The sequence below is a fragment of the Hyla sarda genome, chromosome 3 (assembly GCF_029499605.1).
Source record: "Hyla sarda isolate aHylSar1 chromosome 3, aHylSar1.hap1, whole genome shotgun sequence".
In the NCBI taxonomy this organism is placed as follows: Eukaryota; Metazoa; Chordata; class Amphibia; order Anura; family Hylidae; genus Hyla; species Hyla sarda.
Window position 1 is genome coordinate 302,960,615 of NC_079191.1, and position 17,307 is coordinate 302,977,921.

Consider the following 17,307-nt stretch of genomic DNA (forward strand, 5'->3'; position numbering starts at 1 on the left):
TCTCTACATGCCTATACCATTGTTTTGCTTGGCTGAGTACAACCACCAGGGGTGAGCAGATTTGTATATATTTCACCTTCCATATATAAATATATATATATATATATATATATATATATATATATATATACGGTATTACACTATGGAGCGCTTTCCTTTGTTTTAGCTTCACCTCATACCGGGCCAGTGCTGGTAATACATAATGTAATGGACTGAACTGGCTTAATAAAGATATGGTTCAAGGTAAATTAAGTAAAATAAATCTAAGCAAAGTTCCAGGAACAGACAGATCACACCCAAAAGTTTTTAGAGAACTCAGGTTAGTCATTTCTGTACCCTCTCTTAAAGTATTGATTTTCTAGTGTCTGGTATTGTGCCGAGGGAATGGCGCAAGGCAAATCTGATATCAATCTTTAATAAGGGCTCTAAGTCTTTTGCAGGTAATTATAGACCGTTAAGCTTAACCTGCCTTGTGGGAAAAAGTTTTGAAGGGCTCATAAGGGACTACATACAGGAATACATACTGTAGGTGGTAATAGTATTAAAAGTGTTAACCAGCATGGGTTTACTAAGGATATAAATTGTGAAACTAACTTAATTTGCTTCTACGAAGAAGTGAGCAAGAGCTTTACAAGAGGGGCGGCTGTGGCTATAGTTTGTTTGGATTTAGCAAAAGTGTTTATCCCCCATAGTTGCCTGATAGATAAGTTTAGATCTTTAAGGGAGATTTATCAAAACCTGTCCAGAGGAAAAGTTGCCCAGTTGCCCATAGCAACCAATCAGCTCACTTCTTTCATTTTTAACAAGGCCTCTGCAAAATGAAAGAAGCGATCTGATTGGTTGCTATGGACAACTGGGCAACTTTTCCTTTGCACAGGTTTTGATAAATCTCCCCCTTTGAGTTTGGACATTTTTAGTTTGTAACTGGATTGAAAACTGGCCTGAGGACTGTAACCAGAGAGTGGTGGTCAATGATTCATACTCTAATTTGTCGCCGGTTGTTATTGATGTACCCCAAGGTTCCGTACTGGGCCTGCTCTTGTATAATTTATTAATGATATAGAAAATGAGATTAACAGCTCTGTTTCTATCTTTGTAGATGACACCAAGCTTTGTAGCATGGTACAGTCTATGGAAGACATGCATAGGTTGCATGATGACTTGGACAGACTGAGTGTGGGGACATCCAATTATCAAATTAGGTTCAATGTGGGTAAATGTAAAGTTATGCATCTGGGTACTAATAACCTGCATGCATTATATGTCGGGGGGTTAAACTGGGAGAGTCCCTTGTAGAGAAGGATCTGGGTGTACTTGTAGATCATAGACTACAGAACAGCATGCAATATCAGGCAGCTGCTTCTTAAGCCATCAGGATATTGTCATGTATCAAGAGGCATGGATTCAAGGAACAGGGACATAGTACTACCACTTTTTAAAGCATTGGAATTCCTCACCTGGAATATGCTGTTTAGCTTTGAGCACCAGTTCATAAAAGGGACATTCTGGAGCTGTTCATTCTTAAGAGACGTTTAAGAGGCATATTATAAATGGCCCTTACAAAAAATATGGGGTAAAACTGTTCCAGGTTAAACCTCCTCAAAGGACGAGGGGGCATGCCCTCCATCTGGAGAAAAAAAAGGTTTACTCTCCAGAGGCGACACTGTGAATTCATTGAACAGTCTACCTCCGGAGCTGGTCACAACAGGAACAGTAGTGGGCTTCAAAACAGGGTTAGATACATTCTTAGAGCATAATAACATTAATACTGATTCGGAAATATAGAATCACATCCCTTTACCTTCATCCAACCATACCCCTTCCCTTTAATTCCTTGGTTGAACTTGATGGACATATGTTATTTTTTTCAACCGTACGAACTATGTAACTATGTAGCAACATGGAAAAACTGACGTTCACTAAAATAAATCAGGCAGGGATCATTGATGAATTTAATTCAGTGCCAGGTGCCACTGATTAGACACTACTACCACCACCACCACCACCCCATCTGTAGGCAGACTAATGTCAATTCTCCACCTCCTGCTGTATGCCAGTCCTACAAAAGAGATAATTTTTTGAACGCCTGGAAATATCTGTGCCAACTTCTTTGCTTAACAGACTAAAAAGCTATTGCTACTCCCAAAAAGGAATACATTTTGAAACACTTGGAAAAGGCCACTGCAGCTTACACCTCCATGTGCATTTTTAACACCAAAATGCTGCTTTATTTTAATGTAATTATGCCTTAAAAAATCCTCCAGCGCATTCAAGAGGTTATTTACCATGGTTACCGTATGTCACCATAACTAATCAATAAAAACACTTAACAATTACTTGAATACTTACTTAGCAGTGTTATACAGGGATTCAGAGCTCTTATGCAGTGTTAGAAACATGTTTGGGGCTTATTAAATTGGTCAATTGAACTGACAGTTTTGTAAAAGTTTGGTGAAACTGGCGAATCAAACCTTTGAAAAGTTCGCTGAACACTACTGATAACAATACTTATCTATCCCCGATTCATGGTCCCATTCACACGTTATCCCCCTTGTTCAGGTGGCAGACTTGGTTCCCGGGCACAGCTCCAGGAGCATGATGACGTCAACACTGCTGCTACATCACTCGGCTCTGCTGCGAACAGGCTTGAAGAAGCAGCAGCATTGACGTCGGTGTGTTCCTGGAGCTCCGCTCGTGCACAAAGTCTGCCAACGAAAGAAGAGGATAACTGACGAATGGGACCACGGATCAGGGAAAGGTAAGTATTGCTTATTTCATCAGCCTGCAGGCAGAAGTTTCATTGCTCTTCCTCAGCTCCTCCTTTTACAAAGTCTGCTATTCAACCCCACTTTACCTCAGTTTTTTTTTCTTGTGCTGTGGCTGTTGAGCCACAATAACGAGGTTCCACAGTCATTAGGTACTTCCAAGCCTGACATACTGGTAATGTTTAAAGCCTGCAAATCCCAATTGACCAAATTGTTCCATCACGCATTGAAAGTCTATTTTCGACCACTTCTAGGTTTCTGTACAATCTCTCTACCCTTTTATTTCTCTTTTTGCATGTAGGTTAGATAGGGGATAAGATGTATTCTGGCGGAGTATCCCTTTAAAGGATAGGGGATTAGATGTCTAATCGCGGGGGTCCCGCCGCTGGGGAACCCTGCGATCTCCACTTCTGCTCCCTTGTCATCCAGTGCACGGAGCAAACTCCGCTCCATGCCGGATGACTGGTGACCACAGCGGCCACGCCCCCTCCATTCATGTCTATGTTTATAAACATGAATGGAGGAGGCTTGGCATGACGTCATGAACACGGAAGCTCCAAGCTTACCAGCCTTTAGATCTATAATTCAATAGATGCCGTCTTTCACTGAACCTTACTCCTCCAAGGGTTAAAGTTCCTCTTTTTTTTGGGTGCCCATTTCATCCAAGCCATCAGGGCATCCTGGGTGGTACAACATAAAGCATCAGTTTTTCAGGTCTGCAAGACTGCCCATCTTGGGAGTACCCCTTAAACGCACCAGGACTTACATTTACATCCTGTACATGACCACGAACATCGTAGCAATGCTGATAGTAGCCAAAGACCCGCCGGTAAAGTCCGACATCCGCGATCGCGCGGATGTCTGCCATTAACCCTTCAGATGCCGTGATCAATACAGATCACGGCATCTGCTGCACTGCGGTCACTAAAATGGATGATCGGATCGCCCGCAGGGCTGCGGTGGCGATCCGATCTTCCAAAACGGCAGACGGCGGTCTCCTCACCTGCCTCAGCTGCCTTCCACGGGTCTTCTGCTCTGGTCTAAGATCGAGCAGACCACAGCAGAAGATGACCGATAACACTGATCAGTGCCATGCCCTATGCATAGCACTGAACAGTATTAGCAATCAAATGATTGCTATAAATATTTCTCTATGGGGACTATTAAAATGTAAAAAAAATAAAGGTTAAAAAAATGAAAAATGCCCTCCCCCAATAAAAATATAAATTGTCTGTTCTTGCCCATTTTACCCCCAAAAAAGTGTAAAAAAAAAAAAAAAAAAAATATATATATACCGTATTTATCGGCGTATAACACGCACTTTTTAGGCTAAAATTTTTAGCCTAAAGTCTATGTGCGTGTTATACGCCGATACACCCCCAGGAAAGGCAGGGGGAGAGAGGCCGTCGCTGCCCGCGTCTCTCCCCCTGCCTTTCCTGGGGTCTAGAGCGCTGCTGTCGGCCCTTTTCACCCCCTGGTTATCGGCGCCGCTGCCCGTTCTGTCCCCCTGACTATCGGTGCCGGCGCCGATTGCCAGGGAGAGAGAAGCGGCGCCGACAGCCAGGGGGAGAGAAGGGGCAGCGGCACCCATTGCCGGCGCCGCTGCCCCGTTGCCTCCCCCCATCCCCGGTGGCATAATTACCTGAGTCCGGTCCGTGCTGCTCCAGGCCTCCGTCGTGCGTCCCCGGCGTCATTGCTTTGCGCTGAACGGCGCGGCGCATGACGTCAGAGCGCCGCGCCGTGCATAGCAACGACGCTGGGGACGCACGACGGAGGCCTGGAGCAGCGCGGACCGGACTCAGGTAATTATGCCACCGGGGATGGGGGGAGGCAACGGGGCAGCGGCGCCGGCAATGGGTGCCGCTGCCCCTTCTCTCCCCCTGGCTGTCGGCGCCGCTTCTCTCCCCCTGGCTATCGGCGCCGGCACCGATAGTCAGGGGGACAGAACGGGCAGCGGCGCCGATAACCAGGGGGTGAGAAGGGCCGACAGCAGCGCTCTAGACCCCAGGAAAGGCAGGGGGAGAGGAGCGGGCAGCGACGGCCTCTCTCCCCCTACCTTTCCTGGGGGTATATCGGGGTATACACGCGCACACATGCACCCTAATTTTTTCATGGATATTTGGGTAAAAAACTTTTTTTACCCAAATATCCTTGGTAAAATGAGGGTGCGTGTTATAGGCCGGTGCGTGGTATACCCCGATAAATACGGTATATGTTTTTTTTAATAAACCTATTTAGTATCGCCGTGTGCGTAAATATCCAAACTATTAAAATATTATGTTAATTATCCCGTACAGTGAGTGTAAATATAAAAAGTCCAAATTTGCTGCTTTTTTTATAACATTGTATTCCAAATAAAATTGATAAAAAATGTATTAAAAGTTTTATATATGCAGATGAGGTATAAAAAAAATTACAGATCACGGCGCAAAAAATGAGCCCTCAAACCCCCACTCATACAGAAAAATAAAAAAGTTATAGGTCAGCAAAATGGGGAGGGATTTTAAACGCACTAATTTGCTTAAAAAGTTAGCGATTTTTTTAAGCGGGTCCTTAAGGGGTTAAAAAAATAACTACATGCACCAAAATTAGTATGTTTAAAATTGTCATCTTCTGGCCCCTATAACTTTATTTTTCCGAATACGGGCCCATATGAGGACAAATTTTTTGCGCCGTGGTCTTCACAATTGTGAACTTTGGTATTTTATTTTTTTTACTTGTTCGACATCCACTGTGTGGTTTAACTACCATTATATTTTAATAGTTCGGACATTTTTGCACATAGCGGTACCTCATATGATTATTTTTATTTTGTTATTTTAAAAAATGAGAAAAGGAGGGGGATTCAAACTTTTATTAGGAAGGGGTTAATTAACTTTTATAAGCTTTTTTTTTTTTAACACTTTATTTTATATATATATATATATATATATATATATATATATATATATATATATATGGGGATGGGACAGGCCATCCATCTTTGGCCATCTATGCTGCAGGTACCATCCGGTGGGGAGGGTTAGTCGTTCCGGGTTTTCCATCTTCACCGGGAGGCCCTCTTCTCCACTCCGGTCCAACCCCGAATTAGTGACGCTGCATTGACGCCACAGCGCTGGGACGTTCATGCGCAGTGGCCCTATATGTGAAAGATAGCATAAAATTTTGCCTAATACAAGTTAGTGAGGCCAACATAGAGTCAGTTTGGGTTACGTTGCAGTTTGATAATCATGCAGTAACTCGTGTTGGTGTGATATATAGACCACCTGGCCAAGTTAAAGAAGTAGATGATCGACTAGTTGAAGAAATATCTAAAATGACAATGAAAGGAGAAGTTATCATTATGGGAGACTTCAATCTTCTGGATATAAACTGGAAAACCAAAATAGCTAGTCCTGCCAGGAGTACAGATATTCTAAATTCCCTACTGGGATTATCTCTACAACAAGTGGTTGAGGAGCCAACCCGGAGGGAGGCCATTTTGGATTTGGTATTCACAAATGGGGATTTGGTATATGATGTTATTGTTGGCGAAAGCTTGGGATCTAGTGATCACCAATCAGTGTGGTTTAATATAAGAACAGTGAAGGAGTCACACCACACAAAAACAAAAGTTTTAGACTTAAGAAAAACAGGCTTTTCTAAAATGAGATTAGTCATAAATGAGTGCCTATCATACTGGAACAAATTACATGGAGTTCAGGAGAAATGGGACTACTTAAAAGACACATAATTGAAGTCAACAGAAAATTGCATTAGACTTGTCAATAAAAGCAGAAAAAGGAAGAGACCACTGTGGTACTCAGCAGAAGTGGCCAAAATCATAAAAATCAAAAAACTAGCATTTAGTAATTATAAAACAACCCCGAGCAATGAAGATAGGGAAATCTACAAGACTAGGCAGAAAGAGGCCAAGCAAGTTATAAGAACTTCTAAAGCGCAGGCAGAAGAAAAACTAGCTCAGTCTGTGAAAAAAGGGGATAAAACATTCTTCAGATATATAAATGAAAAAAGGAAATTAAAACAAGGAATAAATAAATTAAAAACAAAGGAAGGAAGGTATGTAGAAGAGAAAAAGGGGCAAGCCGAATGCCTTAATGAATACTTCTGTTCAGTTTTTACAGAAGAAAAAGAAGGAAATGGACCTCCATTAGAGAGGAAAACTAAGGAATCATTTGATGCATGTGTCTTTAACCCCTTAAGGACCGGGGGGTTTTCAGTTTTTGCATTTTCGTTTTTTGCTCCTTGCCTTTAACCCCTTAAGGACTCAGCCCATTTTGGCCTTAAGGACTCAGACAATTTAATTTTTACGTTTTCATTTTTTCCTCCTCGCCTTCTAAAAATCGTAACTCTTTTATATTTTCATCCACAGACTAGTATGAGGGCTTGTTTTTTGCGCGACCAGTTGTCCTTTGTAATGACATCACTCATTATATCATAAAATGTATGGCGCAACCAAAAAACACTATTTTTGTGGGGAAATTAAAACGAAAAACGCAATTTTGCTAATTTTGGAAGGTTTCGTTTTCACGCCGTACAATTTATGGTAAAAATGACATGTGTTCTTTATTCTGAGGGTCAATACGATTAAAATGATACCCATTATTATATACTTTTATATTATTGTTGTGCTTAAAAAAAATCACAAACTTTTTAACCAAAGTAGTACGTTTATAATCCCTTTATTTTGATGACCTCTAACTTTTTTATTTTTCAGTATAAGCGGCGGTATGGGGGCTAATTTTTTGCGCCATGATCTGTACTTTTTTTTGATACCACATTTGCATATAAAAAACTTTTAATACATTTTTTATAATTTTTTTTTAATAAAATGTATTAAAGTAGGAATTTTGGACTTTTTTATTTTTTTTCGTTCACGCCGTTCACCGTACGGGATCATTAACATTTTATTTTAATAGTTCGGACATTTACGCAAGCGGCGATACCAAATATGTCTATAAAAAATGTTTTTTACGCTTTTTGGGGGTAAAATAGGAAAAAACGGACGTTTTACTTTTTTATTGGGGGAGGGGATTTTTCACTTTTTTTTTACTTTTACATTTTTTTACATTTTTTTTTACACTTGAATAGTCCCCATAGGGGACTATTCATAGCAATACCATGATTGCAAATACTGATCTGTTCTATGTATAGGACAGATCAGTGTTTTCGGTCTTCTCCTGCTCTGGTCTGCTCGATCACAGACCAGAGCAGGAGACACCGGGAGCCGTACGGAGGAAGGAGAGGGGACCTCCGTGCGGCGTTATGAATGATCGGATCCCCGCAGCAGCGCTGCGGGCGATCCGATCGTTCATTTAAATCGCGAACTGCCGCAGATGCCGGGATCTGTATTGATCCCGGCACCTGAGGGGTTAATGGCGGACGCCCGCGAGATCGCGGGCGTCGGCCATTGCCGGCGGGTCCCTGGCTGCGATCAGCAGCCGGGATCAGCCGCGCATGACACGGGCATCGCTCCGATGCCCGCGGTTATGCTTAGGATGTAAATGTACGTCCTGGTGCGTTAAGTACCACCTCACCAGGACGTACATTTACGTCCTGCGTCCTTAAGGGGTTAAAAAATCATAACTCTTTCAATTTTGCACCTAAAAATCCATATTATGGCTTATTTTTTGCGCCACCAATTCTACTTTATAATGACGTCTGCGGTGAAACGGAAAAAAAAATCCTTGTGAGACAAAATTGGAAAAAAAAAACGCCATTTTGTAACTTTTGGGGGCTTCCGTTTCTACGTAGTACATTTTTTTGTAAAAATGACACCTTATCTTTATTCTGTACGTCCATACGGTTAAAATGATACCCTACTTGTATAGGTTTGATTTTGTCGTACTTCTGGAAAAAATCATAACTTCATGCAGGAAAATTTATACGTTTAAAATTGTCATTTCTGACCCCTATAACTTTTTTATTTTTCCGTGTATGGAGCGGTATGAGGGCTCATTTTTTGCGCTGTGATCTGAAGTTTTTAACGGTACCATTTTTGCATTGATAGGACTTATTGATCGCTTTTTATAAATTTTTTCATGATATAAAAAGTGACCAAAAATGCACTATTTTGGAATTTGGAATTTTTTTGCGCGCACGCCATTGACCGTGCGGTTTAATTAACGATATATTTTTAGAATTCGGACATTTCCGCACGCGGCGATACCATATATTTTTATTTTTATTTACACTGTGTTTTTTTTTTTTTTATGGGAAAAGGGGGGTGATTCAAACCTTTAATAGGGGAGGTGTTAAATGTTCACTTTTTTTTCACTTTTTTTTTTGCAGTGTTATAGCTCCCATAGGGACCTATAACACTGCACACACTGATCTTTATCATTGATCACTGGTTTCTCATAGGAAACCAGTGATCGATGATTCTGCCGCTTGACTGCTCATGTCTGGATCTCAGGCACTGAGCAGTCATTCGGCGATTGGACAGCGAGGAGGCAGGTAGAGGCCCTCCCGCTGTCCTGTAAGCTGTTCAGGATGCCGCGATTTCGCCGCGGCTATCCCGAACAGCCCACTGAGCTAACCGGCATGCTTTCAGTTTCACTTTAGACACTGCGTTCAACTTTGAACGCCGCATCTAAAGGGTTAATAGCGCGCGGCCCCGCGTCATAGATCGGGAGTGGACACATGACGTTCCAGTACGTCATGTGTCCTTAAGGGGTTAAAGAGGAAGAGGTTCTACGTTTCCTTTCTAAAGTGAAGACAAATAAATCACAGGGGCCTGATGGGATACACCCAAAAGAGCTTAGTGGTGAGCTAGCAAAACCGTTAACAGATTTATTTAACCAATCACTGGTAACAGGAGTCGTTCCAGAAGATTGGAAATTAGCAAATGTCGTGCACATTCACAAGAAAGGTAGTAGGGAGGAATCAAGCAACTATAGACCAGTAAGTCTGACATCAATAGTGGGGAAATTAATGGAAACCCTACTAAAGGATAGGATTGTGGAACATCTAAATTCCCATGGATTGCAAGATGAAAAACAACATGGGTTTACTTAAAGGAGATCATGTCAAACTAATCTTATTGATTGTTTTTTGACTGGGTGACTAAAATAATAGATGGCGGAGGGGCAGTAGACATCGCATATCTAGATTTTAGTAAGGCTTTTGACACTGTCCCACATAGAAGACTTATCAATAAACCGCAATCATTGAGCTTGGACTCCGATATTGAGTGGATTAGTCAGTGGCTGAGTGACAGACAACAGAGGGTTGTAGTCAATGGAGAATATTCAGAGCAAGGTCTTGTCACCAGTGGGGTGCCTCAGGGATCTGTACTGGGACCAATATTGTTTAATATCTTCATTAGTGATATTGCAAAAGGTCTCGATGGTAAGGTGTGTCTTTTTGCTGATGACACAAAGATATGTAACAGGGTTGATGTTCCTGGAGGGATAAGACAAATGGAAAAGGATTTCGAAAAACTAGAAGAATGGTCAGAACTCTGGCAACTGAAATTTAATGTGGATAAGTGCAAGATAATGCACCTGGGGCGTAAATACCCTCAGGCAGAATATAGAATATTTGACACAGTCCTGACCTCCGTATCTGAGGAAAGGGATTTAGGAGTAATTATTTCAGAAGACTTAAAGATAGGAAGACAATGTAATAGAGCAGCAGGAAACGCTAGCAGAATGCTTGGATGTATAGGGATAGGTATAAGCAGTAGAAAGAGAGAAGTGCTCATGCACTGGAGCATTGTGGGCAGTACTGGAGGCCATATCTCCAGAAGGATATAAATACTCTAGAGAGAGTTCAAAGAAGAGCTACTAAACTAGTACATGGATTGCAGGACAAAACTTACCAGGAAAGGTTAAAGGACCTTAACATGAATAGCTTGGAAGAAAGAAGAGACAGAGGGGATATGATAGAGACTTTTAAGTACATAAAGGGAATCAACACTGTAAAGGAGGAGAGCATATTTAAAAGAAGAAAAACTACCACAAGTTAAAAGTAATATCAGGAAGTATTACTTTACTGAGAGAGTAGTGGATGCATGGAATAGCCTTCCTGCAGAAGTGGTCGCTGCAAATACAGTGAAGGAGTTTAAACATGCATGGGATAAGGCCAGGGACTATTGATAGGATTCAGCTTATTGGGCAGACTATATGGGCCAAATGGTTACTATCTGCCGACACATTCTATGTTAGGGACGTCACGGACGTCTGCTGCGCACGGACATCCCTGTACTTAGTCTTCAACGCAACTTCACTAGTCCGTGGCCGGCCCAGAGCAGAGAAGAGGGCCTCCCGGTGAAAATGGACAGCCCGGAACTAGGGATCGACCGATTATCGGTATGGCCGAAACTATCGGCCGATAATCACTATTTTGGGCATTATCGGTATCGGCAATTACCTTGCCGATAAGCCGATAATGCCCCGCCCCCCGCACCGCCCGCACCGCGACCGCCACCCCCCTGACCCGCCGCACCGCACCCCTGACCCACCGCACTGCGTCGCACCCCCCACCGTGATGCTGGGTGGTATACCGGTATGGATTTTTGCTCATACCGCTATACCGGTCGGGCCCCTCCCCCACCCTCCGAGTCAATAAAAAAATTAAACTTACCCGTAATGGGGGTGGTCCGGGCCATCCTTCCTTCCTGTAGTGTCCGGGGGCGTTCCGGGTGAAGAGTGAACCGGTCCGGGCTGTCCTTCTTCTCCGGCGGTCATCTTCTCCACTCCGGGCAGGCTCCGGCCTAGTGCGCTGAATAGACGCCGTGAAGTCAGGTGCGTCGCTGCGCACGGGCGTCACTGCGCAGAGGCGTCTATGCAGCGTACTAGGCCGGAGCCTGCCCGGAGTGGAGAAGATGACCGCCGGAGAAGGACAGCCCGGAACGGTTCACTCTTCACCCGGAACGCCCCCGGACACTACAGGAAGGATGGCCCGGACCACCCTGACAGGTAGGGGGAGAGAAGCGGGTGGCGGCAGCGGCCTATGGCCCCGCAAAAGCCACTGCAGATCATTGATTTAAAGCGTCCGCTTTAAATCAATGATCTGTAGCGGTGTCGCAGGGGGTTAAATAGCCGATAACTTATACCGGAATATCGGTATAAGTTATCGGCTATCGGCCCTAACCTGCATCGATTATCGGTATCGGCCCTAAAAAAACGATATCGGTCGATCCCTACCCGGAACCACTAACCCTCCCCGCCGGATGGTCCCTGCAGCATAGATGGCCGAAGATGGACGGCCCGGACCAGCTCACCCTTCCTTCCCACAGAGAAAGCAACAAATGGGGAGGTGAGTAGAAAACAAAAAGGGGGCGTCTGGATGATGACGAAGGGATTGACGGGGGGATGATGATGAGGGGGGATGATGATGACGATGGTGATGATGATGGGGGTGACGATGACGGGGGGATGATGACATGGGGGGATGATGTATTTCCCACCCTAGGCTTATAGCCGAGTCAATAACTTTTCCTAGGTTTTGGGGGGTGAAATTAGGGGTCTCTGCTTATATTCGGAACGGCTAATACTCTAGTATATACAGTATTTTTTAGCCCCCAAAAAGAACTTTTGATTGCATATACTGATCAATGCTATGCCATAGCATAGCATTGATCAGTGTTATTGGTGCTTTACTGCTCATTGCTGCTGAGCAGGCATGGAGCAGCAGATCACAGATCGGACGGCGAGGAGGCAGGTGAGCACCCCCCCTGTCCAGTTTGCTGATCGGGACATTGCGGTTTCACCGCAATGGTCCTGATCAGCTCCGCTGAGCTGCCGGGATATTTTACTTTTGTTTTTAGACGCTGCAACCAACTTTGATTGTGGCATCTAAAGGGTTAATGCTGGGCATCGGCCCGATCGGCGGTGCCCGGCATTAACCCTGGGTCTTGTCTGCTGATCCAATAACCCTCCCCCATAGGTTAAAGGAGATATCCGTCATAAGTTAACTCATTCCCCTATCCACAGGATAAGTAACTGATCACGGGGGTCCAACCGCTGAGACCCCTGTCATCCCATGGGAGCGGCAAAAAGATCAGAGTACAGCACTTGAGCATTATAGGATCTCCTATAGAAATGAAAGGAGCATGTGCAGAAAGAAGCATGTACTGGTAGACAACACTCGCTCTTCAGTGAGAGAGCCAGGTCCTGTCATGGAGATCGTGGGGGGTCCCAGTGGCCGGACCCTCCACGATCAGCTACTTATCCCCTATCCTTTAACTACCCTAACATAGACTGGGAAGCTGAAACCTGCAGGTCCAGCAAGGAAAACAGGTTTTTGGCAATAATAAAGGACAATTTCCAACTAGTGCAGGGCCCAACAAAAGGGAGGGATGGAGTCATGTTTGCACCTTATGGGGTACCCTGCCCCTATCCAAATAAATACAATACTTACTGTGCAAAAGAAGCGACACTCAATCATCAAGGCTCAAAACAGGCTAGTCATTAATGAGGACTGCTACGCACATCAATAGGTATTCATAAACTGTCAAACCAAAAGTTATAAAAGTGTTTAATATACTTTCGTTTTTAATATAGAACTGTTTATCTGCTTTGTAATCCTCTGGGTCTGCCGGAAGCTCAATAGTCCTAATGAATAGTGTTGCTATTCAAGCCCATAGCAAAGCTTTAGGACACCCTTTTAGGCTCAAATCGTCATCATTCCCCCACAATACTTCCGGAGGTTTTTCTCCTCCCTTCACTCTCCTGCGCTCTCTTGACTACATGCCCCTCCTCCTAAATATTCATAATTTATTAGCCTACTCAGCCCTGATACGCTGAGCTGTTATGGAACTTCATCACGACCCCGCTAGCCAATAGTAAAGCAAGTCCTTGCGCCTGCACACTACACATCAGATTCCCAATTATGCTAGCAAAGTCTGTAGTACACTGCACAAGTGCTACTGCTAATTACTCAAGCAAACTGAGTACACAGCGTACGCTAGCCCTATGCTAACTGCGGAGCCCTTAGTAGTGTGCGCATGAAATATACTGTACATGGCCAGCCGGCCGCGTGGTGGCTCGTTGGAGTTGTAGTCTCAGACATCGCCTCTCTTGCCTGCCAGAAAGTGCGGAAACTGTACATGTCTGTAACGGGAGCAGCCAGACACCAACCAAGCACATCGATTTGGTGGTGAGTCAAAACTACAGCGATGCTATGCTTTCATTTTTTAAAATATGATTGCCACTATCTTCTTCAGGGTAGGGTCACACATAATGGATCCGCCAGTGACCCGACCCATTTTGTGCCTCCAGCTGTTGCTGTCCCCCCACCTTGCTCTGCCCCTGGCCTGCTTGTAGCAATAGATTGCCGGTGTGAGAAGGCCAGGGGCGGAGCGACATGGGGGGTGGGGGGGACGTTGGGTGTAATGGCAACAGCTGGAGGCACAAAATGGGTCGGGGTCGTGTAACCGGCAGATCTGCAGCGTAAATTACGCTGCTGATCTGTTACGTGTGACCCTACCCTTTTTTATTTTTTTATGCATGGGAATGGTACGAAGACAAAAACATACCCCTCCACTAGTTTTTATTCGCCAAAGCTCCAGGCTGGGTGACAGAAGTGCCTAGATGATGTCCCTGTATACTTGGCACAAGATGATGCAGCCAGTGACTGGCACAGCGCTTTTTATTTTTTTATTTTTTCTTGTTCTATGGTCGTGAGCCATTTTGTGAAAAAAGAGCCTTTGTTAGTCCCATGGCACCCAGTAATCCTGTCACAGGGGCACCTGTGAGCTTACTCATGGTCTTCTCCTATGAGTCTCCTTAGGTGCAATGGTTGCTATTGGTAGTTTAAAAGGGTTATACAAATGGTACTGTTAACCTGAACTTTAAGTATATTATTTATTCTAAATTGAACATATTATTCCAGCTTTTTATAGAATTGATTTTATAAGGAGTTAATTATGTTTTGTTTTGTTGTCTTTATCAGCTGAAGGTGCTTATTGTCTTAGAGCTACTAATGTCCTGTGGACGTGTCTAACTGCATGCTGGTCTGATCAGATCTATCTACCATTACTTGCTCACCGTTTCTGGAAACTGACCCTGCAACTGCTATCACGTTATTGCGCTTTTATTAAAGAGGTGAGGAATGTTATTTGTTAACCCGGATTTGTTTTCTTATCATAGTTTATAAAGGTGTAAAACCTCTGATGTGTATGGTTAACAATTCTTATAGGAAATATTTTCACATTGCATAATAGACAGTTCATGTGTCACGTGTTCATCATTAAAAAAAAACTTTTTTTTGTACATACAACAAAATGTGTACCATTTTCAGAACAAGAGCAGTGCGCTGATGATTTTTTTTTGGTGCCCAGAATGATAATTTGACTTCCTGCCTTCACAAATCTCCTCTCCCTTTTTTCATGAATCTTTTCTGAACTGTTAACTTTTATGATTTTACAGTTGTCAACCTTTGCTACTTCAGAAGGCGATGTAAGTGAGAACAAAAGTTTTATGCCAGCCAGTGGCAGAGATGTACCACATGCTTTCAATTCTGAAGAACAGCAAACTGGATCAACCGCTGATGTCCAGCCTTTGATTTTGTCAACGCATCAGCTAATTCTCATTGTGGCAGATATAGATAAACTTATTGATCAGGTGAGACCAAATAATCAATTATTCATAAAACTTACCTTTATTTTTCTATCATGAGAAGCGTAAGGATGCAAACTTCTCCTAAAGGTCTCGTAAAGAACCTCTTAGGTTTATACTTAAGAGGCTCTCCTCAAAACAAGTAAAACAGTGCTGTTTACTGTATAAGATGCACCTTTATGATGGAAAAGTAAAGATATGCTTTATGGCTCTTGGGACACTGGATTTTCTCTGATTGATTGGCTGTACTTGCAAAATATCCTCGTGCCCTTGACCGAGGCTTCTAGTGGTGACCCGACACTGTTTTATTGTTAGGATTAGAATTTACTATAGTATACGATTTTTCTGTTGTTAAATGTAGCTCACAAATGTGCTTCAAGTTTACAAATGTTGTCATGATTGTGGCATGATTCTAATGTTAACTCATAGGCTAAATCATTTCCCCAATTTTATCCATCCATATTCATTTTCCATGGTAAAAAAACAAATTCATACATCATGTGTTTATTGGATCTATTCACTTTTTGTTTTGTTCCTTATCTGAATTTTGTGTTAATTTCATTTTAAAATGAAATGGAATAATCAGATCAATTTCTGCCTTTTAGAAAAAACACATTGAATAAATGTCAAGCTAAGCTTCTGATTATCTAATGTGTAGAGGGTGTCCTGATGACAGATGTCTGGGAAATGAAGGATTAACATGTTGGGTTTTGAGGTTTCTGCCAACTGCTTACTTCTGTGCATTGAATGTATATATATACTGTGCACTGTGTATGAAATAGCTGCATATGAGCAGTTTTACTACAAGGAGAATTTTTTTTTCCGTATTTTAGATTTGACTCAAGATCTATTAGCCTCGTTTTTGTCTCCATTTTTTTCTGAGCCGAACGGATTAGGAAATAGATGTAATACATTTGGTATTTTCTAAATTCCTCACTACAGACAGCAGAACCTTTCTTAAAACATGCCATATTTCCTGTTTTCTTCAAATTTTTTATTAGTAGGGGGGGGGGGGGGGGAGAAAAAAAGAAAAGCAGCCAAAGTGAGAAGGAAACAAAAGTGTAGGGAAGGGAAAGTAGGAAGAAACATGGACGGACAGGGGGAAACACACTGGAAACAATAAAGGGGGGGGGGGGGGGGAGGACGACACAGGGACATCCAAGGAAGGGAAGGAAGAGGGGGAAGGGGAAGGTACGCTCTAAGGGGGAGGACAAGCATCTCAAGGGGGGGCCTGGGGAGCAAGGGCAAACAGTGCTCCGTATCCACGTGAAGGCTGGAACCTCAACCAGTCAAACCACGTCTTCGTGTAGCGATCATTCTCCGCAGGGGTAAGGGCCACCAATTCCTCCATTCTTTGAGTGAGCGCAATTTCAGCCAGCCATTCACCAATCGTGGGAGGTTCAATAGACCTCCACCTGCTGGGAATAACCGTACGTGGTGCTTAAAGCATGTAACTAAGGAGGGATTTTTTAAAGGAACTGGCAGACATTGGAAGATGGGACAGTAAAGCAGCTTCCGGGGAACTAGGGATAGTTATTTTTGTCACCTCCCGAGTCACCCTAAGAACCGTGGACCAGAAGGATGACAATTTGGGGCATGCCCACCATATGTGTGACATGGTGCCCACCGAGTCCCCACATCGCCAGCATGAGTCAGGAACCATAGGGAACCAACCATGAAGTTGGACCGGTGTGCGGTACCAGCGGGAAAGCATTTTATAATTCGTCTCTTGAACCTTGCATGCTACCACCGATTTATGAGATAGCTGAAAACACTTAGCCCATTGGGCCGGGGTTAGTGTTAAGCCCAGTTCCTGTTCCCATGCTGCACAATATGTAGGCAAGGCGGAATGATAGCGAGAAAGCAGTATGCGATATAGAAAACCAATAGAGCACCGGGGGTGCAAGACACAGCTTCTCGAATGTGGTCAGGTCTCTATGCAATGTCGCATATCGCTTAACCGAGTCATAAAAATGTTG

General features: G+C 43.5%; 1 protein-coding gene across 2 annotated transcripts in view; it reads left to right on the forward strand.

The window, feature by feature from the left end:
- Positions 1–17,307, forward strand: part of COG2 (component of oligomeric golgi complex 2) — a 273,237-nt gene that overhangs the window by 183,837 nt on the left and 72,093 nt on the right. For both annotated transcript variants that reach the window (XM_056566965.1, XM_056566966.1), the window contains 2 exons: positions 14,664–14,815; positions 15,140–15,334. In XM_056566965.1, coding sequence (XP_056422940.1) covers positions 14,664–14,815; positions 15,140–15,334 — 347 coding nt within the window. The remainder of the gene's footprint in view (positions 1–14,663; positions 14,816–15,139; positions 15,335–17,307) is intronic.